Source organism: Coenobita brevimanus, chromosome 81 (assembly GCF_032717465.1).
Source record: "Coenobita brevimanus isolate Jiangsu-jjx chromosome 81, ASM3271746v2, whole genome shotgun sequence".
NCBI classification, from domain to species: Eukaryota; Metazoa; Arthropoda; class Malacostraca; order Decapoda; family Coenobitidae; genus Coenobita; species Coenobita brevimanus.
In genome coordinates, this window is record NC_137034.1 from 2,850,855 (window position 1) to 2,876,245 (window position 25,391).

Here is a 25,391-nt window from a genome sequence, read left to right on the forward strand (position 1 = left end):
TAAATAATTTTGTTGGAGGTAGTGAGGAATGCAGCAGGTTTTTTAAGAAGGGAAGAGGAGATAGGCAGGGGGAGAGAGGGGGACAGGAGAGGGGGAACTGGAGAGGATGGGGGTGAGAGGAGGAAAGATAGGAAGTAGAAAAGAGATAGAGAGAGGGGTTTGTCAGGGGGGGGGGAGAGAGGGAGGTAGCAGAGGGAGAGGCGGGAAGAGAAAGAGGGAGAAAGAGGAAGGGGATGACGGGGGGAGAGAAGGGGTAGCAGAGGGAGATGCTGGAGGAGGGAGAGGGAGGGACAGGAAGAAGATGGTAGGGGATAGGGAAGGAGTGGCAATGGGTAGTGGTAGAGGGTAGGGGAAGGGCTGCCTGGGGAAGATTGTATTAGGTAGGTGAGGGAGTGGCAAGGACAGAGAGGAGGGTAAGAGGGAGGGGCGGGAGAAGGTAGAGGGGGGACACAGGAAGGAGGGGATAGGGGAGGGGTGGCAGTGGGCGGTGGTGGAGAGGTTGGGGATGGGGTGGAAGGGGTCGGGTAGTAGTGGCTTAAGAATCAACGCCTCTGAGCTGTAAATAAATCAGGCATAAATTAAGCCCTGCCTAAGAAATATATCCCTATTAATTACACACTCATGGTTTGATTTACAAGCCAGCGTCCATGCCATTAGGACCTGTATAAAAAAGCTTCAATTCATTCCCTCTAGCGTTGTAAAGCAGGTATCAGATTGGAATTTAAATATTGATGTTCATAATGGAAACTTGTGGCCGAGGACCTGAAGGGAGAGGGGTATGTGCGAGGGTGAATTAGAGAATATTGAAAGTGACTCCTGCTCGTCTCGTATGCATGGCTGAAAGTGATGCGTCGTTTTTCTTCGTCAGGCTTAAATTAGAATAGTGACGAGGAGAGAAAATAGTTAGTAGAGCGATGAAGAATGAAGAAGTACCCGTAGTCATGTATATCTCTGTCTTTGTGGTACGTTCCCTCCAACTGAATAAAATCGTCTGACATGCACTGAAATATAAACATGAAGTTAATTCCTAAGCGACAATGAAGGTAATTTTAACAACTTCACTACGACGATGATGTATCCTTGCTATTCCCAGTTGATTTTAATTAGGCAAGCCCCTTGTTGGTGAGTGGGCTAATAAATGTTATATATATATATTCTGCCTCTAACCCTTCCAGTTCCAACAAAAGAAAATCTGCAACTAAATACAATCGATATGGAGTATCAAAAAATTAAATAAAACGACGCCCTATACTTGAAGTGCTAAAAATATTGCAAGTTTTAGCTGTAACATAGTATACATGCAGAAGAGGGTATGTTTTTGCTCAGTCCTTGTTTAAAATATACTGACGAGGAATTAGGAAGGACAGTAGCGGTCAGAAATCTCTCTCCACTTTAATGACGAACAATTATGAAGCTCTTAAACATGATCTTGAAAAGTGTGCTTGGTTCTGAAGAGGCGTATCACTAAATTACAGAAGTTATTGCTCACCCCCGCTTTGTTTATCGTAAGGATGTGGATCGATATGTGAGTCCGCGATAGTACCTCTGATTATTTGATTCAGGGTGATGGATTAGTCTTATTAAAATCGTCTGGTGTTGACTTGAAACACATGCATAGGCTTTGATTCTTGGAACCTTTCTTTCTCTTTCTTCCATTCATTCATTCATTCTGTCTGTGTCTGTCTGTCTGTCTATTTGTCTGTCCTGTCTGTCTCTGTCTGCCTGTCTGTCTCTATCAATCTTTCCTTCGTTCTTTCCTTCTTTCTTTCTATGGTAGGTGTCTGTGAGCTGAGAATATCGTCTGAATGGATTACTAGGTATGAAGTATGCACCCATAAGTTTATCACTGAACACAAGACGTCTTTTCAAGGTGTAAGAATATTCTCTGACGGTAAGTAGAATTGCATATAAAGACCTCAATATTCAGAAGGGGGTTTTTGAGCATTATTTCAACCATTTCCTATAATCAGGCGTCTACTGTATATTATGCCGATTATAATGGTGTCTGTTGTTTGATTATATAAGACATCAGATTGTAGGAACGAGTGGAGAGGAAAGTATAATGCAGATTAAAAAATATAGTCATGAAATTTGGTAAATATACAAGGAAATAGTGGGAAGAACCTGGATATATTTGTACATCTGTAATTCTGGTATTTTAGTGTATTGTCAGGAATGTGTGTGTGTGTGTGTGTGTGTGTGTGTGTGTGAGCGAGTGAGAAAGTCAGAGAGAGAGAGACAAAAAGAACCACCATAATGTAAGAGCGAGAGAGAATATACAGTACAAGGTAAGGAATTATTGGACAGCTGATTATCGAGTTGCCACATACCTACAACGCCTTCAGGTCTATTATTACCTGTGATAATCGCCAAGAAATGGGAGAAATACTAGAAAATTACGCCAACCCAAGAATTTAGTCAGGTTAGCCCAGTTGCGGCCCTTCTAATTTCGTAATTCATATTCTCCTACGTGAATTCGCGAGTCGAGTTCTTGATTAATGGTTTTAGATCATTTCGGCTATTGGAGCTAAGCACGCGACACGCTCCTCTCGCCATTTATCCTATTTGCGATCGATCTGTCTTTCTGCCACGGTTGTTTAATTATTTTAAGCTGTGACTGTCTTGGTTAGGTATGCTTGAGGGGTGAAGGGTGGAATTGTGGTGTGTGTGTGTGTGTGTGTGTGTGTGTGTGTGTGTGTGTGTGTGTGTGTGTGTGTGTGTGTGGAGTATACTGCATATGTTTTGTTCTATGTGTGTATAGTAAATATGAATGTGTGTGTGTGTGTGTGTGTGTGTGTGTGTGTTTTGAATATACTGCATATGTTGTGTTGTATGTGTGTGTGTGTGTGTGTGTGTGTGTGTGTGTGTGTGTGTGTGTGTGTGTGTGTGTGTGTGTGTGTGTGTGTGTGTGTGTGTAGTAACTGTGAAGAGTGTGTGTGTGTGTGTGTGTGTGTGTGTGTGTGTGTGTGTGGGTATAGTAACTGTGAAGAGTGTGTGTGTGTGTGTGTGTGTGTGTGTGTGTGTGTGTGTGTGTGGAGTAAATTGCATATGCTGTGTGTGTGTGTGTGTGTGTGTGTGTGAGAGAGAGAGAGAGAGAGAGAGAGAGAGAGAGAGAGAGAGAGAGAGAGAGAGAGAGAGAGAGGAGTGGCACCCTTGTTAATAGTCATAATGGTCGTTTTATAGTGGTGGGTGGGAGTGTGGTTATGATAGTGGCGACGCTTGTGCTGGTAGTTGTGGTGGTAATTGTGGTAGTTGTGGTTGTTGTGGATGGAGGTGTGGTAAATGTGGTAATAATTGATAGTTGTGTGAGTGTAGTGGTAGTTGTTGTATTGTAGTTGTAGTTGTGGTAGTGTGGTTGTAGTTGTGGTAGTGTGGTGATTGTGGTGGTAGTGTGATGGTAGTTGTGATGATGTGGTTGTAATTGTGGTACTGTGGTGGTAGTTATAGTGTTGTGATAGTGTAGTGCTAGTTGTGGTAGTGTGGTGGTAGTTGTGGTAGTGTCGTAGTGGTGTGATGGGTGTGGCAATGTGGTAGTCGATGTAGAGATGGCATTTGTGGTAGTGTTAGGTAGTTGTGGTGGTAGCAATGGGGATATGATGGTAGTTGTGCAGGTAATGATGGTAAATTCGAAGCTGATGGTTGTAGCAATATCGTGGTAGTTATGGTAGTAATTGTACAAGTAATGAGTAATTTGGTAGTAACTGTGTGGTAATTGACACTGTTGTTTTGTTATTGTAGTAGTAATAGTAGTAGAAGTAGTAGTAGTCGTAGTTGTTGTTGTTGTTGTTGCAGCGTGGTGGTGGTAGTAAATGGAATGGTAGTAACTCTCCTTGTATCGTTATTTTTTTTTTTAGCAGTGGAGTGGTAGTAATGGTAGTATGGTAGTAGGTAACAAATTATGGTAGTAAAGGAGTGTTATTTAGGCACTGTGGTGGAATACTGTGGTAGCCGTAGCAGAGTTGTAGTTGTGATTCTGTGTAGTTGTTATGGCATACTTGTGACAGTTTGGTAGCTATACTGTTTTTAAGCTAACTTGGCCTAAAATTGCCTCCTGTCCGTCTTGAATCCAGAGGTATAACAATAGATTAACAGTAGAATATGATGCAAGTCACGATGAAGTCCTATGGAAAGTATGAAGAGCCGTAGCATTGCCTTCTTCCGCCACTGAGCGCCGTGCAATAAGCTGCAAAAGGACGAAAACCTGGGCCAAGTTATAGTCAAAATAGTATAGTAGTTTTAGCTGTGTATTTATCATTGCATAGTTGTGGCAGTTTTGTTGCTAGTTGTTGTGGACGTGTGTATTTGTTTTAGTTGTGGGGAATCTAGTAACTAATGTCTGTTATTGTGTGTATTTGTTATTATATATGAGTCGCAGTTTAGACGTTAGCTGTAGTAATTGTCGCTGCGTTGTGGCAATATGTAGTTGTTAATGTATTAGCTAGTACCGTAGAAGTGATAGTAAAGACAGCCAGATTAGTCCTAAGAGCTGTCTGTGGTTGCAAACTAATATTAGTTAGTATTGGTGACAGTAAAAGCAGCCAGATCTGACCTAAGAGATGTCCTCTGTCTTGCAAACTAGGTCGGGACTATTATGTTAATGTGCAAGGGGGCGTACTAAGGGTGCAACGAGGGAGGAGGAGGAGGAGAAGGAGGAGGAGGAGGAGGAGGAGGAGGAGCTGTATTGTGACCTCCCTGAAGGATGATGATAAATAAGGTGACGTTGATGACGATAAGGGTTCTAAGCTGAGTATGAAAACGAGCGTCAGTCTTCATTAAGCGCTGAAGGAGGGAGCTTAGTAAGGGGTCTTAGAGTGGGGTCTTTGGCGGACGAGGTGGCTGGGTATATGTTTGTTAGGAGAGGTATTTGGGTCTGTTTGTGTGTGGTTTGGTTATACGTGTCTCTGAGAGTGGTTGTGTATGTGGGGGGGGAGGTGTGTGTGTGTGTGTGTGTGTGTGTGTGTGTGTGTGTGTGTGTGTGTGTGTGTGTGTGTGTGAACGAGAGGTGTAAGTATAAGTGTGAGTGGGGTGTGAGTAGGTGACCTCTTTTTCAGCCATATGGTTCATGTCATCATAGTCTCTCCCTGGGATCACCGACCAAAGTGACCAATTAACTGGGACTACCAAACTATCCCTGCTCCATCCCACTTATCCCCAGCTGAAATCACCTCCCTTGTTTGATATTATAAGATTTTTTAAAGGTGATTTATAGTTTACTTAGATTAACTTAAGATTTATTTAAGTGTGCGTGTAGTTTCTTTTATAGCGGCAAAATAAGTGCTCACGCTCCAACTTATAAGCAAAAACCCAGCGGCCATTAAAACGTGAAAGATTATGAAACATGACCCAAGCTTTATGGAGGGTCAACATTGACTCTAATCTCTGATGGGGAAGGTTAATTTTGACCGAAGGTTGTGTTCACGGGTGGAGAATTTTCGCTCACCCTAGATTCCACGTTGAAGGGACTCTCTCTGACCGATTCATTTTGGAACAAGCGTCAGTGTGAGGAACGGAGCTTTAATCAGAACCAAAAGGCTAGATGACCAGAAAAGTCTCCAACACTGACTCAATAAGCCTTAACACACAAATTACCAACATTATGCAATTGAGAGAGTTAGGTTTTAAGACTTCGTTAGCCCAACCACTTGCATAGAAAGGGACCACCACTACTACCTCTACTACCAGCACTACCACCACCTCTACCACTAGCACTGCCACCACCTCTACCACCAGCACTACCAGCACCTATACCGTTTTCACCTCTTACCCCACTACCACTCTCCCCTCCGCGCCATCATCAGCACTACCACCTCCTCTACTATTTTCACCTCTGACACCAATACCACTCCCACATCTGCATCACCACCTCCACCACCACCACCACCATTACCACACCACCACCACCACCATTACCACACCACCATCACCATTACCACACCACCACCACCATCACCATTACCACACCACCACCACCATCACCATTACCACACCACCACCACCATCACCATTACCACACCACCACCACCATCACCATTACCACACCACCACCACCATCACCATTACCACACCACCACCACCATCACCATTACCACACCACCACCACCATCACCATTACCACACCACCACCACCATCACCATTACCACACCACCACCACCATCACCATTACCACACCACCACCACCATCACCATTACCACACCACCACCACCATCACCATTACCACACCACCACCACCACCACCACCACCACCACCTGCAAGGAAGAGTTCTGAGCTGAATACCTCATTAATCCTTTCGTCACGAGAAGTATCCCCTAAACTGAATGAAATAATTTAATGACCAGAGTAAAGGAAATAGGACGTCATCAGCATGGAGGGGAACCACCATCACCTCAACCACCACTACTACTCCCACCAGGACCATCACTACCACAACCATCATCACCATCTCTACCACAATCATCTCACAGACACTGCTGTCATCGCTACCATTACCATAACCACTATTACTATCACTACAACAGTCATCACAAACACTGGTGTCATCACTACCACAGCCACAACCACCACTTCCTACCACAACAAACTGTTACTACTGCTACCAATACCACCACAACACTATCACCACTTCAGCCACTAACTACAGCCACCAAGAGTACCACTGTCACTACAACCACTCCACAGCCAATGCTACCATGACCACCACAACGACTATCACCACAACCACTCTAGCACCACCGCCACCACCATTACTACTACTACACTACTACTATTATCACAATCACTACCGCTACCACCACCATAACCACCTCTACCAACACTACCACTACCACTGCCCTTGCAACTTCACCACCACCACCACCACCACCAGTGACGCAGGCAAGGGGTCCGGACTCAAATACCACATTCATCCAGGTTCATTACGTTGCCTTCTTTCTTAAACTGATTATAATCATCATATCGTACTTGTCCAGTTATCAACCTACAACTGAAATGGGGTCCTAGATTTGTAGTTTTAGAGTGTGTGTGTGTGTGTGTGTGTGTGTGTGTGTGTGTGTGTTTTCCATGTCTTTCACTTTGTACTTCACTGATCACCATGATATTTGAAGGAAATTTTCTCCCACAAATGTAGTTGTTGTTGATCATCCCAGTCTGTCTGGCCGAGCAGACCCATCAGCCACAGGCAAGTAACCTGTGAATGTTTAGTTCCTGGGTGGACGTTGCATTTGCGTCTCCCCACCTAGTTAATAGGGGCACCATAATAGGCTCCATTTCACCCCATGATCTGGTTATGTGGTTACCACCAGGCTTTGTAAAAGGTTTCCTAGGTTACAGGGAACATTAGACTTGTCACTGTGTAGAGCCACTTGAAATGGAAAGAATAATAGAAAGTATCAGGAAGAAAACGGAGAAGTAGGAAGAGAGGGGGGCAGACATTGTAATAGAATGATAAAGGTGAGGGAAGAGGTAGGCTGTGTCTTGGTTAAGGCTTCATCCAGGAATTAAGAACTTTTCACTATATTAGGAGGTGGAAGAAGGCTTAACTGTGAGCCTATTGACTGTACGGCAGGAACTCAGCTATTAAGTTCCAGGCTTCCCCTAGAACGAGAGCAACACTATACTCTGTTCAACTTATCTTGATCTCAAACTGCCACCTCTCCATCTTGAATGCTGAGCTGTAACAAGATATAAACACTAGAATATGATGCTAGTGTCGAAGAAGCTCCATGGAAAGGATGTAGAACCATAGTATTGTCTTTTTCTGCCACTGAGCTACGTGAAATAAGCTGCAGAAGGACGAAAATCTGGGCCAAGTTAAAGTGAATGAACTGTAGCCGTCGTTTCAATCAGGCCTCCAATACTGGGTGGAGAGACAAGGGGAAATCTACTGTAGTCAGGGAACATTAGTTACGTACACTACACATCTATATCGCTATTATTTTCCTTACCCACTATTCTTTCGTTACCAAACCTTGATATTAACGATGCTGTTGGAAAAATATCTAGATAATTGAGTGGGCCGAGAATTGAACCTTCAGCTGCGAGTTAGAGGGGTTCTCAGTTCACCATCAGCCTCAGTTAATGGCGACGATTTTATTCAGCCTACGAATCCACCCCAGTCAAAGGGTTAATTTAGGTTCATTATGGGAGTGTCCTGAGTTGGGGTGAGGGGTGGTGTGGTGGGTGGTTGGAGGTGGTGGAGGGGGGTGGGGTGGGTAGGTGGAGGGGAGTGGGGTGGGTAGGTGGAGGGGGTGAGAGGTGGTGGGATGATTATGTGCAGGGGGTGAAGGGGGGGTGGAGTGGATAGGGATGGAGTGGTGGGGGGAAAGGTAGTGGATGAGGGAGGGGGTTGGGAGGGCGAGGGGAGACGGGTTGTGATAGAGATTCGAGTGAGAGATTAGAGAGGGGTAGAAGAGAAATTACGGAGCTGAACTAGGGACATTAAAGCAATCAGTCCAATTTTGCTAAGTCTCAAAATTCCCCTAGAATACAAATCGCAGCAGTCTAGAGGGTGGAAAGGAGGTGGTAAGGCAAGGGTGGAGGGGGGACGAAGTGGGAATTGGAGTGTGGGAGGTAGGGTATGGGTGTGGGGGAAAGGTTAGGGGTGTGGGAGATAGGGTAGGGATGTAGAGGGAGGGTAGGGTAGTGTAGGGTGTGGGGGGAGGGTAGGGGTGTTAGGGTGTGGGGGGAGGGTTGGGGTGTTAGGGTGTGGGGGGAGGGTAGGGGTGTTAGGGTGTGGGGGGAGGGTAGGGGTGTTAGGGTAAGGTAGGGGTGTAGGGATGGGGTAAGGGAGTGAGGGTAGGATAGGGGTGTAGGGATAGCGTATGAGTGTGTAGATAGAGTAGGGATATGGCAGTATAGGGTGTGATGGTAGGGGAGGGGTGTGGAGGTAGGGTAGGGGTGTTGCGGGCAAGGGAGGGGTGTGGGGGTTAGGGTAGGGGTGTGGGGGCAGGGAAAGGGTGTGGGGGGGGGAGGGACGAGACCAGACACCGCACGTCGCCCGGTGGTCTGATTGATCTCAATTCCACTTCATCTTGCACACTGAACACGGTACTTGAGGCTAACTGGTGCCCCCCACCTCCTCCCCCCACCACCGCTCCCACCCCTACCCTCTCACGTCCCTCCCCCCTTCTCACGTACCCTCTTCCCCCACCTCTGCCCTCTCCTTTCCTCCCCACCCTTCTCTTGTCTCCTCTCCCCTCCGACCCCTCACTCTCATCTCTTCGCCTTCCCCACCACCTAACCCTCTCATTCCCCCCTCCTGTCTTTTGTCCCCTCCCCTACCCCTCATCCCCTCCCCTACCCCTCATCCCCTCCCCTACCCCTCATCCCCTCTCATTCCCCCCTCCCTTACCCCTCATCCCCTCCCCTACCCCTCATCCCCTCCCCTACCCCTCCCCCCCTCCCCTACCCCTCCACCCCTCCCCTACCCCTCATCCCCTCCCCTACCCCTCATCCCCTCCCCTACCCCTCATCCCCTCCCCTACCCCTCATCCCCTCCCCTACCCCTCATCCCCTCCCCTACCCCTCATCCCCTCCCCTACCCCTCATCCCCTCCCCTACCCCTCATCCCCTCCCCTACCCCTCATCCCCTCCCCTACCCCTCATCCCCTCCCCTACCCCTCATCCCTATCCCTCTTCATACCCCTCGCTAAACTTCGTCCCACCCCTTTCTCCCCCTCGTCCCTCCTGCCTTGTCCCCTCTCCCCTCAGACCTCTCACTCTCTTGCCTCCACCCTTCCCTCTTCCCCCTCCTAAATGGTACCCCCTCGCCTCTCCTTTCTCGGCATAGCCCCCCTCCTTCCCCCTTCTGCCTCATCTCCTCCCCTTCCTCTCCCAACCACTTTCTACTCTCCCGATTCCACCCAATCCCTCATTTTTGTCATCCCTCTCTCAACTCCTATCTTTTATCGCTTCCCATTCCCGCCCTCTTTCCCTTCTTCCCACCCATTCTCTCATTCTTCCCACCTACTCTCTCGTTCTTGCCCTCCTTCACCCCTCCAATCCCTCACTCACTCTTGTCCACTTTCTCTTCACTCTTCCTTCCCCCTCCGCTCTTCCCGCCTTATGTCTCCTTTCCCCTACACCCCTCACCGTCTTGCTCTCACTCCCTCGCTCCCTTCCTTTGTTACCACTCCCTAACTCCCACTCCCTAGCTTTCTCTCACCCCCTCGCACCCACTTATTGACTCCTCTCGTCCCCGTGTGCCCCTCCCTCTTTCCCTCCCCTCTACGTCCTTTCCCTACCTCTCGATTTCCCTTCCATCAACTCTCGTATCCTCAAGTCCTCCTATCCCCCACCTTTTCCCCCCTCGCGCTTCCCCACCCTCCCTTTCTCCCATCTCCCCTTCTCCTCTCTCCCCCTCTCCTCTCTCCCCCTTCTCTTTTCTCCCCCTCTCTCCCACTCTTTTCCACCCACCCACTCCTATGCCACCGCTCCTAACCCCAGTCCAACTCTGTTCTGTCCTCCTCCTCATCCTTCTCAAATAATACTGACAAATTTTCTCTAGATTTGGTAATTTCGTTCTCGCTTCTGTGGGTCTTGTGGCAATTTTCTCGCCAGCTTAGGATTTTCTTTTTGCGCCTCTTCCTTAGCACTTTATTTTGCATATTCGTGTTTTTTTTTTTTCCATTTTTCTCTCATATGTTCCTGTTCAACTTTGGAATTCTAACAGAGAAAGGTGGTGGTGGTGGTGGTGGTGGTGGTGGAGGTGGAGGTGGTGGCGTTAGTGGTGGTTGGTGGTGATGGTAGCAGTAATAGTAGTGGTAGTAGTAGTAGCAGTAGTAGTAGTAGTAGTAGTAGTTGGGGGGATCGTAGTGGTCGTGGTGGTGCGGTGAAAGTTAGCAGCAGCAACAGCAGCAGTAGTAGTAGTAAAGTAGTAGTAGTAGTAGTAGTTCATCATCTTCACCGTTTAGCAACCTCATGCTCATTTGAACATGAACCCGACGGATTGTTGGCAGGTGTGTGTGTGTGTGTGTGTGTGTGTGTGTGTGTGTGTGTGTGTGTGTGTGTGTGTGTGTGTGTGTGTGCGTGTGTGCGCGCGTGCGTGCGTGCGCGCGCGTGCGTGCGTGCATGCGCTCGTGTGCGCGCACGTGTGTATGCATGATTGCGTGCACGAGCACACGCTTCTGGAGACGTATTTATTGACTCTCTTTAGTTTAAAATGTATTATTTCTTGTAAATACGATTGTCTTTACCCTCAAAACCACCAAATCAATCAAATAGAGAATATTACAGACTTCCTTAGCCTGCATACTAGTTAAGATAATAAATCACTCTTAAGCTTCATCAAACATCAAAACAATAGATCCATGTACGATAAAACAGGCATTGCATAACCAGGCAGCATCACCCCTCGGTTAATATCAGTGCCACCACGTGGAGGCGTCCCTCTCCAACATCAGTGATTCCCTATAGTAGTTAAATGGAAGGCAGACTTTTATCGTAAAGACTGGTAAACACTCATGCTCTTGCGACTCATTCTCAGCATAATAAAATCGTCTGGCCTATTTTAAATAGACTACTAGAGTTCTTCCGCCAGTGAGAGGGTTAATAGTGACCCTGTTAACATTGAAGCTCCCATGATTCACTCTCAGCTGAATAAAAATCGTCTGGTGTAAGGTGAAATAGAATGCTAGAGTTGCCCTGGCCATGAAAGGGGTAACTAAATGAAGATTGGTTTATGGTAAAAATCGGTTAATATCTTCATGAATTCTTTCCCTTTATCTCTTCTAATCAGACATTTAGCTTTCTTTTTTTTTTCCCTCGACACATAACCAGCCATCAGATAATTTAACGCCAGTCCAATCAGGGTTATAGGATCCAGCCGGCCAATCAGACTCATTTGCATACAATCAGGAATTAATGGTAAGATTGGCCCTAAAAATGTTGTTGGTAATTTTTCCCCGCCTCCTTCGGCCTTGGAGATTCCCTTCTTATATCCTTACAACACGAATATTTTCCCCCCAACCCCTACTTCGTTAACAGTGGCCCCAGCATGGTTAATATTATCCAGATTAATACGTAGAATAATAATAATAATAATAATAATAATAATAATAATAATAATAATGATGATGATGATGATGATGCAAGGTTTGTCCTCGTTAGCCTCTGTTAACTTTATCATTTTCATCATCATCGTCATCATTATCATTTATTATTATTGTTATTACGTTGTCATCATAATTTCGAATCACATAATCCTCTGTCACAAATGCGTCGTGGAGGATATAGACATGGAAAAGCGAAAAACAGAGTATTAGCAAGAAGGACGAAGGGTATATTTACACACACACACACACACACACACACACACACACACACACACACACACACACACACACACACACACACACACACACACACAACTTATGTATTTATCTATTCATTTATTTAATTACAAGCACATACATTCATACATAATACAGTACACAAAGAAAAATATGAACATAATTATATTGTATCGTTGACTACAATATATATAAATTCCTTTGGCTCAGGGACCTCTTTTGTCTTTTCGTTTTTCTCTCATCGACAATATTGAATTATTCAGCTCACGGGAGATGTCTTCAGGCAAAGGGTTAGTAGAGGTGTCTATTTCTCTACATAAGGCGTGTTTCTCAGGATAAATATAATGGTCAGATGGTAGCAGAAGTAAGAGGTTCCGTCCTTGACCTGAATGGGTTAGATATACTTTCGGCATCATGGTCTTTGAGGAAATAAAAGTCAATGAGGAACATCTATAAGTCTATCTATTGCCAAGACGCCTTAATCCTGGAAGAGGTGGCCGCAAACAAATCGCCTCCATGTCGCCCTGTCCCAGGAGGAACATAAAAACCCTCATTCCCTTCGGTTGAGAAAGCTCCCTAACACCTTTTTCCAAGCGATTTGTTTCGTTTATCGTACTTCACTTTCCTTCTCTTTGTTACCTAAATCCTTCCAGTATCACCATACTCTCCATGAATAACGTACAGAAGGATATGAACCACCCATATCCAAAAAAATAAATCGCTTCCTTAAGCTACGAGAAAACGAGTCAAAGTCTCATGCATGCCCAATCTTGCACCTCCGATTTGTACTTTGAGTACTTGCAATATATGTCTTTATCAGTAGCCAGCTTGTTAACTTTGTGTGTGTGTGTGTGTGTGTGTGTGTGTGTGTTAATATTTTTATGGCGTTCGTGTGTAATCTGCATGCGTGATTTTAATTTTGTGTTTGTGTGTATGTGTACGTGTGTGAGTGTACATGTTTATGCGCTTGTTTGTGCATAGATGTGTGCGTGTGTGGATGTGTATATGAGCTCTTTGAAGTGTAGACGAACTGATGGCAGAAGCATCACAAACGTGCATATATTTGACTGCCAAAATTTTAGTAAAAAAAAAAAAAATGAATAAATAAATCATGCTCTGTTCTTTACCGTCTGAAAAAGCACACCGAATAATAATAATAATAATAATAATAATAATAGTAGTAGTAGTAGTAGTAGTAGCATAGTGGTGGTAGTAGTAGTAGTAGTATAGTGGTGGTGGTAGTAGTAGTAGTAGCAGCAGCAGCAGCAGCAGCAAATAATAATAATAATAATAATAATAATAATAATAACATACTTTTAATTTCTGGGTGAACACTTATAAAGATCCATGAACCCATACCTTATGATGACCTTTTTACCCTTTATTTTTACCTCCATCACACACTATCACTTACCTGCATACGTCTTCGAGCTGAAAATTATAACTATGAAGGAATAAATGGAAGAAATCAACAAAAGCCGCCGGATGTGTGTAGTTTATTGAGCTTATTATAACGCTAACCTCCTTCACTCTTGGACGGCCTTCTAGATGGGAATAAAATATGAAATTGTAATTAGATATAAATAAATAAATGAACAGGTAAATGATGTAGTGAAAGGCTTATTTAAGGATCGACATTCTTCCTTCAGAGAGACGAATATTATTGTCTTTGTTAATACTGATGGTGAAGAATCAGACTGTTTCTTGGTGTTAAGAATGAAGACAAAGCAGACTCTATTTTGGTAGTAAGCGTTAAGAAAAAGCAGACTGTCTTTTGGTAATGAAAATGAAGAAAAAGCAGGGTTGTTTGGTAATAAGATTGAAGGAAAAGCAGACTGTCTTTTGGTAATAATGAAGAAAAAGCAGACATTTTTATACTAATGGGATTAATAAAAGAACAGAGATGACGACAAAAACTTCTTGCAGTGTTGATCATTATGCAATCCAGTTTCTTCACCATTTTGTCTTCAGTTATTCTTTTCATTAGTTTTCATTCTCAATCAGTTCTTTAATTCTCTCTCTCTCTCTCTCTCTCTCTCTCTCTCTCTCTAACATTTTTTTTCTAATTCTTTATGTTGTGTACTCACTCTTCTCCCACAATTCTTTCTCATTAGCTTTTCCCTCATTTGTTTTATTCCTCTACCTCGCTTCTTCCCCCTCCCCTCTCTACCTTCACTCCTTCCCCTCCCCTCTCCTCTCTTTCCCCCCCTTCCTCCCTTCTCTGTCTCCCCCCTCTTTCCCTCCCTTTCTCTGTCTCCCCCCCCTCTCTCGGGTCCCTCCCTTCCTCCCTTTTCTGTCACTCTTCTCTCTCTCCCTTCCTTCTTTCCTTTTTTATCTCTGTCCTTCCCCCCCCCCATTTCTATCTCCCTCCCTCTCTCTTCCTCCCTCCCTCTCTCTTCCTCCCTCCCTCCCCATTCCTCTCCCCTCTCTCTCCCTCCCTCCCTCTTCCCCTTTTCTATATCCCCCTCTCACCCTCCCTTCCTCCCTTTTTTGTCTCCCCCTCTTTCTTCCTCCTTTTCCCCCATTTTCCTATCCCTCCCCTCTTTCGCTCCATCCTCTCTCCTCTCCCTCCCTTCTTCGCTCTCCCTCCCTCCCTTCTTCCCTCTCCCTCCTTTCCTCCCTCTCCCTCCTTTCCTCCCTCTCCCTCCTTTCCTCCCTCTCCCTCCCTTCCTCCCTCTCCCTCCCTTCCTCCCTGTCTTTTCTATCCCTCCCCTTTCTCCCTCCAAATCCCCCCACATTCCTATATTCGCCAACGAGTCGACCGCAAGAGTCAAAGTTTACATCACCAGAAGCCTTCATTACGCTAATAACACTGGAGGTCACATATATCCTTGTGTCTTTTCTTTCCTCTTCCTTTCGATCTTCCTCTTCTTTATCTTTTCTCTCTTTCTTTCTTCCGTCTTTCATTTATTTTGCTCGCTTTTTCTCTCTATCTCTCGTTCTTCCATCCTCTTTTTCCCCTTTTTTAGATCTTCTTCCTATCTTTCACTTTTCCAGCCTCTTTTCCAGTCTTCCCTCTTCCTTTCTGTCTCTCATTTATCTTACTCCCCCTTTCTCTCCTCCTATCTTTGATCTTTTCACCCCTTTTTAATTCTTCCTACTTTCAACCTTCCTCTCATTTACCTTACTCCCTCGTTCTCTCCTCCTATCTTTCGTCTATGCATCCCCGTTCCCTTTCTTACCGCCTTTCTTCCTCACATTTATTTTGTTTACTCCTTCTGTCTTCCTATCTTTCATCTTTATATCATCTTCTCCTTTCTTCCCACTTCCTTTCTATCTTCCTCTCATTTATCTTGCTCGGTCTACCTCTCTTCTTGCCGTTTGTCTTTCCAATCTTTTTTTCCATTCTTTCCCCTTCCTTCCCATCTTTTCATTTTTCTTGCTCCCTCTCACTCCCTATCTTTCCTTACCTCTTTCCCCTTCTTTCCTCTTCCTCTTTCTCTTCCACTTCCTCTCATTTATCTTGCTGGCCTCCTTATCATCATCATTATTATCATTATCATCATCATCATCATCATCATCATCATCATCATCACCATCATCATCACCATCATCATCATCATCATCATCCGCATCCTCATCTTCATCTTCCTCCTCCTACTCCTCATCTTCATCCTCCTCCTACTCCTCCTCCTCCTCCTCCTCCTTAAGGTGTGTGTGAACGTTAAGGTTTGTGTGTGTGTGTGTGTGAGCTTTAAGGTGTGTGTGAACGTTAAGATGTGTGTGTGTGTGTGTGTGTGTGTGTGTGTGTGTGTGTGTGTGTGTGTAGGTGTGTGGGGAGGGAAGGTGCGTGGTGAATCCAGGACCTCACCTCCATTATTCAATTATAGCGGAACCTTGCTACTGGGAACACCTCCACCACCACCACTACCACAACGTCTGGTACCACCATAACCACCACCACTACCACAACATCTACCACCACTACCACCACCAATACCACCACCACTACCACAACATCTACCACCACTACCACCACCACAACCACTCACTACCACAACGTCTGCTACAACCACTACCATAACCACTACCACAACCACTACCACAACGTCCACCTCTTACATTATTTCTCCCCTTCATATACTACTCCATCTATTTTGTATATATTATCTACTTCGCTTTATTTTTCATCTATTTTATCTACTACACTTTTTTCTGTATCATGTAACTTGTGTTAATATTTCTTGTTTTATTACTGTATCATAAATTTGCATCCCATGATTCTCTCTCTCTCTCTCTCTCTCTCTCTCTCTCTCTCTCTCTCTCTCTCGTGTGTCATTTTATTACATCTTATTTTTTGTATTTTCTCTCCACCACGAACAGCAACAAGATCTGCCTCATCCTGTTTCTTTAGTCAATCCATATACTTTTTTTTTAATGCTGGTTTTGTCCTATAATTTTCTCTTTTCCATTTGTATTTCTTTTTCTGACCTGATTTCTTCCTCTTCTATTTTCTTTGTCTTCCCTTGCCCTCTCCTTTTTCTTTCATGCATTCTCATTCTCCCTCATTCCCTTCCTGCTTCCTTCTCTTCCACTGCTTTCCTTTTCATTCTCCCCACTTTGTCCTTTCCTTGTCTCCGATTCCCTTCCTTCCTTATTCTTATCTTCCCCGTTGATCATTCTCCTCCATTCTTTCTCCTCTTCATTCTCCTAATTCCTGCATTCCTCACTTTCTGTCAGCCTCTCCCTCCCTCATTCTTATTCACCCTCTCCCTTGGTCATTCTCCTCCATTCTCTCCCATTCTCATCACCCTCATTCCCTTCATATCATTCCCACCGTTCTCTCTCATTCCCTTCATGTTAATTTATCTTCATTCATTTCCTTCCTTAATTACTCATTTCTCTTCAGTCATCCCCTCGTTCACCCATTATCCCCACATCACCCCATCTTCACTCTCCTCTCTCTTCCCTTCATCATCATCCCCATCCGCGCCCTTCCTCATTCTCCCCATCATCTCCCTTCCTCATTCACCCCATCCACTCCCTTCCACTTTCTCCCCATCCACTTCCTTCTTCATTCTCCCCATCCACTCTCTTCCTCATTCTCCCCATCCACTCCCTTCCTTATTCTCCCCATCCACTCCCTTCCTCATTCTCCCCGTCCACTTCCTTCCTCATTCTCCCCATCCACTTCCTTCCTTATTCTCCCCATCCACTCCCCTCCTCATACTCCCCATCCACTCCCTTCCTCATTCTCCCTATCCACTCCCTTCCTCATTCTCCCCATCCACTCCCTTATTCTCCCCCATTCACTTTATCATCATTACCCCAAACCACATTGACCTCTTTCATTGTCACCCTCCCTCATTCCCCCCATCCTTCCCTTCTTCATACCCATTCATTCTTCACCATATTGCCCCTTAACCCATTCTCTCCACCTTCTCCCTTCTTCATTCTCATTCCTTCATCTCCACCCACATCCTCCTTCCCCATTGATCCTGATTTTCCCCAATATCCTCCCTCCCTCATTCTCTTCCATCCCTGTTCTCCCCACATCTTCACCTCCACCATCCCCATCTCTCTCCATCGTCCTCCTTATCACCCATCGTCCCTCCTATCCCCATTTTTCTCTCCATCCTCAATTTAACCTCCCCATCCATTCCGATTTTCTTCCTCATACTTCCTCATTATCCTCTCTATGCCTCATCCTCCTTCCTATCCCCATTATCTTTCCCATCCTTCCCCATCCACTCCCTTATTCTCCCCCATTCACTTTATCATCATTACCCCAAACCACATTGACCTCTTTCATTGTCACCCTCCCTCATTCCCCCCATCCTTCCCTTCTTCATACCCATTCATTCTTCACCATAACCCATTCTCTCCACCTTCTCCCTTCTTCATTCTCATTCCTTCATCTCCACCCACATCCTCCTTCCCCATTGATCCTGATTTTCCCCAATATCCTCCCTCCCTCATTCTCTTCCATCCCTGTTCTCCCCACATCTTCACCTCCACCATCCCCATCTCTCTCCATCGTCCTCCTTATCACCCATCGTCCCTCCTATCCCCATTTTTCTCTCCATCCTCAATTTAACCTCCCCATCCATTCCGATTTTCTTCCTCATACTTCCTCATTATCCTCTCTATGCCTCATCGTCCTTCCTATCCCCATTATCTTTCCCATCCTTCCCCATTATCATCCCCATCCTTCCCCATTATCATCCCCATCCTTCCCCATTATCCTTTCCAATCTCCATGGTCCTCCTCATCCCTCTCCATCGTCCTCATTGTCCTTCCCATCCCCTACTATCCTCCCCATCCCCTCCCCATGCCCCACTATCCTTCCCATCACCCCTATCTCACGTACACCAGGTAGCCGTTTCGCTCCTGCACCTTAATGGGAAACAGTTATTAAATATTATCATCAGGATACGTTGGATTAATAGGAAATCAGACCAGGGGAGAGAAGAAGATGGGATTTACATGTCTGTCTGGGGAGGATTTACTTATTATTATTATTGTTATTATTATTATTATTGTTATTATTGTTGTTGTTATTATTATTATTATTATTATTATTATTATTATCATTATTATTATTATTATTATTATTATTGTTGTTATTATTGTTATTATTGTTATTATTATTATTATTATTATTTATTATTATAGCAGCACCAGCACCAGCAGTAGTAGTAGTAATAGTAGTAGTAGTATAATTTCTACTACTACTACTACTACTACTACTTCCACCACCTGCTGCTACTACTACTACTACTACTACACACACACACACACACACACACACACACACACACACACACACACACACACACACACACACACACACACACACACAATTCTTCGTACACGTTTCAACGCTAAATTTGCCTACAAGATTTTCATTCACTTTACGTAATTAAAAACATGAATGAGATAAAATTACCAACAGTCTCAATAGCTCATTCAGGACATGAGAAGTCTATTATTTCCTGCCACAGCGAGACTATTTTTGTCACCACCAGACGATTTTATTCAGCTTAATACAGACGATTTTATTTAGTGTATTATTTTCCTATTGGTCATCTAAGGGGTGAAAATTGTATCCACTTATCGCTGTAAGGATGTGAAAAATCTCTTAACGATTTTCCCCAGAGGATAACCATTGTCTTCTCTATTCCCCACCGTCCTCCCCATCCCCCACTGTCTTCCTCAACCCCCATTTCCCTCCTCATCCCCCATGTGCTCATCATTTATTGGCCTCACCATCCCCCACTGTCTTCCCCATCCCTATTGCCATCCCTGACCCCCACTCTTCCCCATCCCCCACTCTTCCCCATCCCCCACTCTTCCAGTCCCCCACTCTTCCAGTCCCCCACTCTTCCAGTCCCCCACTCTTCCCCATCTCCCATCGTTCTTCCCATCTCCCCTTGCCAGACGATTTTATTCATCTTCGAAGCGGCCTGTCGTGTGAGTGATAACCCCTTTACTATGAGAGACTGTTTCCTAAGCTGAATAAAATAGTCTAGCTGTAACGAGAGCATAGATGTTCGTAATTCTACCATGGTTAGAAGGTTGGTGGAGACTTTGGGTGGATTTCAGTGACTTCCAGATAATTAAGTTCATCAAACATTGAATATTGTACAGAAAAATTGGTGACGAAACAATGCTGGTAAATGAGAAGTACTGTATAGGTGTTAGGATACCTGTCGTGGTCAAAGGTTGCTGGAGACTTTTTTTTGGCTAGAGTTCAGTGATGGCCAGATGGTTAATTTCGTCAAACATCTGAATATTATACAGAAAAATTGGTGACGGAACAGTGCTGATAAATAAAATGCATAGATGTTAAGATTTGTCATAGTCAGTGGTTGGTGGAGACTTTTTATTTGGCTAGAGTTCATTGATGGCCAGATAGTTAATTTCCTCAGACATCTTCTGAATATGACAGAGAAATTAGTGACGGAAGAGTGCCGGTAAATAAGAAGTAACTACAGGTGTTAGGATTCGTGTCGTGGTTAGAAGATGGTGGAGGTAACTTTAATTTCGTTAGGTTTCACTGATCGCCAGATAGTTAAGTGTATTTCGTTAAACATCATCTGCATATTAAGAAAAGTGTCAGATCTATGTTGATAAATAAGACGGTATTGGTGAATGCGGTTCAGTGCTGGGGGTCGACCAGTACTATACTCTGTTCACTTTAACTTGGCCTTAAATTCCCATCCCCCCATCTTGAATTCAGTTCCGTAACAAGCTATTAACCCTGGGACAAGGTGTCAGTCACGAAAAAGTGCTATGGATAGGATGTAGGGCCGTAACATTGTCTTATACTGCCACTGAACTAAGGGAACTAGCCTGCAGAAGGACGAAAACCTGGGCCAAGTAAAAATGAATGAACCATAGCATGAAAGGGGGTAATTTTTTTTTCTCTTAATACTCTCAGGCTCATATAACTCAATCTCAGCTGAATAAAATCGTCTGGCGTTTGCAGGAATAAGATACTAGAGTTGCTCCGACAAAGAGATGGGTAATGATAGAATTAGCTCTTAGCTCTTCATGATCCACTCAGCTGAATAGAGTGTCCTGGCCATGAAAGGGGTATTGGTAACAATATTAGCTCTCAGGCATCTATAACACACTTTGCTAAATAAAATAGTCACAGGAAGCGTTACTTGTTGACTACTAGAGTTGTTCCGAGTATGAGAGGGTTAACTATGGCAAATACTAAAGAAAAAATAGGTATTGGAGTACTATTGTTAAGTAAGAAGGTAATGGTGAATGCGGTGAAGGGAGAGTCGACGCGGGTAGTAGTAGGATGTGGCTAATTATCTTAACTCTTTATTAATTACGGCAAATTGAGACGGCGGGCATTATCAAGGCCAAAGGAGGGCGAGGGGGCAAGATAGTGTTAGGCGGGTGGGGTGAGAGGGGTGAGGCTTGTGTGGTGTGGGGTGGTGGGGTGAGCCGTGTGGGTTGGCAAGGTGGGTAGGTGTGGATGGAAAAGCTACTGTTCGCCACCGTTCTCCCCCTCCCCCCATCTTCTAACCTGTAACCTCTCCCCCCTTTCATCTCCCCACCCTGTCCCCCCTCTTCTCTTCTCCCTCCCTTCCTCCCTGTCCTCATTCTTTTCTTCCCCCTCCCCGTTTCCCCATTTTTCTCTTTTCCTCTCCACTCTTATTATCCTTCTCCTCCCTTCCCTCTTCCATTTCCTACTCTTGCTCTCCTCATCTCCCTCTTCCCTCTCCCCCCCCCTCTTCCAATCCTCTTTCTCTCTCCCCCCTTCACCCTGTTGTGTTTCCCTCTCCCCCTCTTTCCCACTAATCTCTGTGCCTCTTACTCCCCTCACCCCTTCTTCCACTCCCCTTTGCCCCTCACCCCTTCCCCCGCTCCCCGTCTCCCCCACCCATTCTCCCACTCCTTCTCCCCCACTCCTTCTCCCCCACTCCCTGTCCCCCACTCCCTGTCCCCCACTCCCTGTCCCCCACTCCCCTCCCCCTCACCCCTTTCCCCCTCACCCCTTCCCCTACTCCCCCCCTTCCCCTACTCCCCCCCTTCCCCTACTCCCCCCCTTCCTCACACACCTGGTACGCCTGTCCTGCTCGAGGCGCCCTTATTTAATTCTCTGCCCTATCTTACTTCACTGCTTTTACTTTACGTTATTTCTCTGTCCCACTTTACTCTTCTTCTCTACCAAATCCATGCTCCCCTACTCTGCCCTACTCCTGCTTTACCTTCTTTGCATCCCTCTCCTCCCTTAATGCCCTTCCCTACCTTTCTCTTCCCTACCTTACTCCTCTTCCCTACCTTCCTCCTCTTCCCTACCTTACTCCTCTTCCCTACCTTACTCCTCTTCCCTACCTTACTCCTTCCTCTTACCTACCTTACTCTCCTTCCCTACCTTACTCCTCATCCCTACCTTGCCACTCTTCCCTACCTTACTCCCCTGCCCCACCTTACTTACTCCCCATTCCTACCTTATTTACTGACCTATCCTTCCCTATTCCTTTGTTCTGCTATACTTACTTCCCTGCCCAACCTTATTTGAATCCCTTGCCCTGCCTCACTCCCCGGCCCTGCCTCACTCCCCTGCCCTGCCTCACTCCCCTGCCCTGCCTCACTCCCCTGCCCTACCTCACTCCCCTGCCCTGCCTCACTCCCCTACCCTGCCTCACTCCCCTGCCCTGCCTCACTCTCTTGCCCTGCCTCACTCCCTTGCCCTGCCTCACTCCCCTGCCCTGCCTCACTCCCCTGCCCTGCCTCACTCCCCTGCCTCACTCCCCTGCCTGCCTCACTCCCCTCCCCTTCGTGATTGTGGATGACAGTAGTGATGATGATGATGGTAATGATGATGATGATGATTTGCAAACCTTATAATAAATTACTTTTTTTTTTGTTATCCTGGCTCATGAGGATTTTAGGGTTTTAACGATGATGGTGATTAGACTGTAATGCTATATAGTGATTTGGGCTTTCACACACATTTGTCTTGCTCTAATGTAGATCTAAATTCATCAGACTTGCAAAACATAGACGTTCAGGTGAAATAATTGTGGTTTTCTTTTGCAGGTAACGGTGGTAGCAGTGCAAGTGGTAGTGTTGGTATCCTGGGTGGCGGCAGCTTTGAACCAGTGTCAGGGGGGCCTTTTGGGGGCGGCACCCCCCTCTCCATGCTCCAGCTGCCGTCCAGCGCTCACGCAGAGCTTAACGCTCACCTGAACTCCGTGGGATCCTCCGGTGCGAGCTTTACCCTGGACGGAGGACGGGCGAGTGAGGCAGGCGAGGGGGCTGAGCACACCGAGGGTGAGGTGGGCTGGGTGTGTAAGACCTGCCGCCTGGTGTTCCCCTCGCCACCCCTCCTGGCCGCACACCAGCGAGCCCTGGACCACTCTCGCGGCATCCTCAGGCTGACCCAGCTGCTGTACGCCTGCAGCCTGTGTCGCCAGCAAGCAGCCACGGTGGTGGAGTACCGCCGCCACCTGGAGAGTGAGCAGCACCGTGCCGCCGCTGCCCCCACCGTCACCAGTGGGGGCACCGTAGTGGAGGATGCTGAGGTGGCGGCAGTGGTGCGGCAGATTACGGCGTTGGCACAGGCGGCGCACCCCACCACCGACACCAACGCCAACATCAACAAGGACAGTGCCGCCTCCACACCGGGGCCGCAGCCCACCACCAGCCAGTAGGGTCCCCAGCAGCCCTGCACCCTGGCCGGGCCCCGTGCCCGCCCACTTAACGCCTCGCAGTAAACGCCCCGCGGTGGCCCACGAACTATCCTGTCCCTGTGGCCCGCCGCAGCTGTGTCCGTGTTGAGTTGACTGTGGCCCATATTCTTGTCATCATAAGGCCTTTCTAGCAACTCTTCCTTAGCTTCATTTTACATTATGACAACGTTATTATTCTCTTGTAAGTTGTTCATATCCCTTTTATATCGACATAGACTGCAAAAATAACGTACAAGAACATAATTAACAACTCAAGTGCAGAAACCGGTAAGGAAGAGGTGCTAGGGAGGACCGTTGCCGGCGAGAATACGTGTCCATAGTGTGTTGTCGTTGGCGGACTTTTAGAACTGCCTGCCCTGCCCTCGTCACCCCACCCTCCCTCACACCCACACCGCTGACTGGACTGAAAAGGACTGCCCCAAAACCAGCAGGAGTGGAGCGTGTGTGCGGATCAGTCAAGAGCACGGGGGAGGGTAGGGCGAGGTCCATACAATCAACTGATCCTGTGGGTAATGGTTCCTATGTAGGTTTACCGTGGCCAGTACTATGTTCCTGTAGGCTAGTGCAGGCCCTGGACGTGGCTCCTATGTCCTAAGTTCCTCATCCCGCAGTGTACAACAGCAGCCCGCGCTCTGGGGCCGTATTTATAAAGAATCCTAACCAATTTGCAGGATTTATAAGTCTCCACGAGTACTAGCATCACCTTTTGTTCTTTGTAATTTGTCACCAGTGTTCACTCAGTTTGTGAAGTGTTTGGGACGAGTGACTTCAAATGTATATATAGTCTTCTACACGACTTAAGCTTGGGAGGGTTTATAAATACGGCCCCTGCTCTGCTCTGCCCACCTCAACAACCCCACACCTTAGCATAACAAACCTCGCAAGACTTCACATCCCCAGTAAACGTTAACAATACACCAGTGAATTTCGTTGCAAGATTCGCGAAGTGACTGATAAGAAGAGATACAAGCTCCTGATTGTGATAAGGGGTCAAAGGTCACCAGAACCCCAGTGGATAGTAATAGTCAGTAGTAAGAGTGTAGTCCTGCTGCCTTATTTATGGGTATTTCATAAACCATTTGTAACCAGATAAAAAAAATAATCTTTCATATTTTTGCCATCCATTGTTCCTAACCTTGTCATCCTTTGTTCCTAACTTTGGCATCCTTTGGTCCTAACCTTGGCATCCTTTGGTCCCTCCTTGGCATTCTTTGGTCCTAACCTTGGCATCCTTTGGTCCTAACCTTGGCATCCTTTGGCCCTAACTTTGGCTTCCTTTGGTCCTAACCTTGGCATCCTTTACCCCTAACCTTGGCATCCTTTGGCCCTAACCTTGGCATCCTTTAGTCCTAGCCTTGACATCCTTTGGCCCTAACCTTGACATCCTTTGGCCCTAACTTTTGGCATCCTTTGGTCCTAACCTTGGCATCCTTTGGCCCTAACCTTGGCATCCTTTGGTCCTAACCTTGACATCCTTTGGTCCTAACCTTGACATGCTTTGGTCCCAACCTTGGCATCCTTTGGCCCAAACCTTGGCATCCTTTGGTCCCTCCTTGGCATCCTTTGGTCATAACCTTGGCAAAGAATAAAAAGTAAATAATTTTCGTAGACAGATTTGGTCTTATTAGGTATGGCTTATGTAATATCCAAAAACAAGGCTGAGAAACTAAACAGACTTTGAAGACAACTTTGTAATTTACTTTTTGGCCTATGAGGTGTAAGATGGAAGGAATCATGAGGGAGAGAATCATGAGGGAGAGAATCGTGAGGGAGAATCGAGCTTGCTGGTCATGAGTGCTGAGGGAGAGGAAGTACAGGCAAGAGGTCACTTAGCTTATCATTTGTGTCAGGCGCTATCCATTGCTCTCATCCACGCACCACTTACTGGATTCCTTTATTGAAATTGAAGGTAAAGATGGGTATAGTTGTGGATTAATCTCTCTCT

The 25,391-nt window shown here is 46.0% G+C and overlaps 1 protein-coding gene across 1 annotated transcript in view; it reads left to right on the top strand.

Moving 5' to 3' along the window:
• The window catches only part of LOC145409530 (uncharacterized), a 62,519-nt gene extending 39,112 nt beyond the window's left edge, over window positions 1-23,407 (top strand). Inside the window, exon 2 of the mRNA XM_080279919.1 lies at window positions 22,794-23,407. Within this exon, the coding sequence (XP_080136045.1) occupies window positions 22,794-23,407 (614 nt within the window). The remainder of the gene's footprint in view (window positions 1-22,793) is intronic.
• Window positions 23,408-25,391: the final 1,984 nt, after the last annotated feature.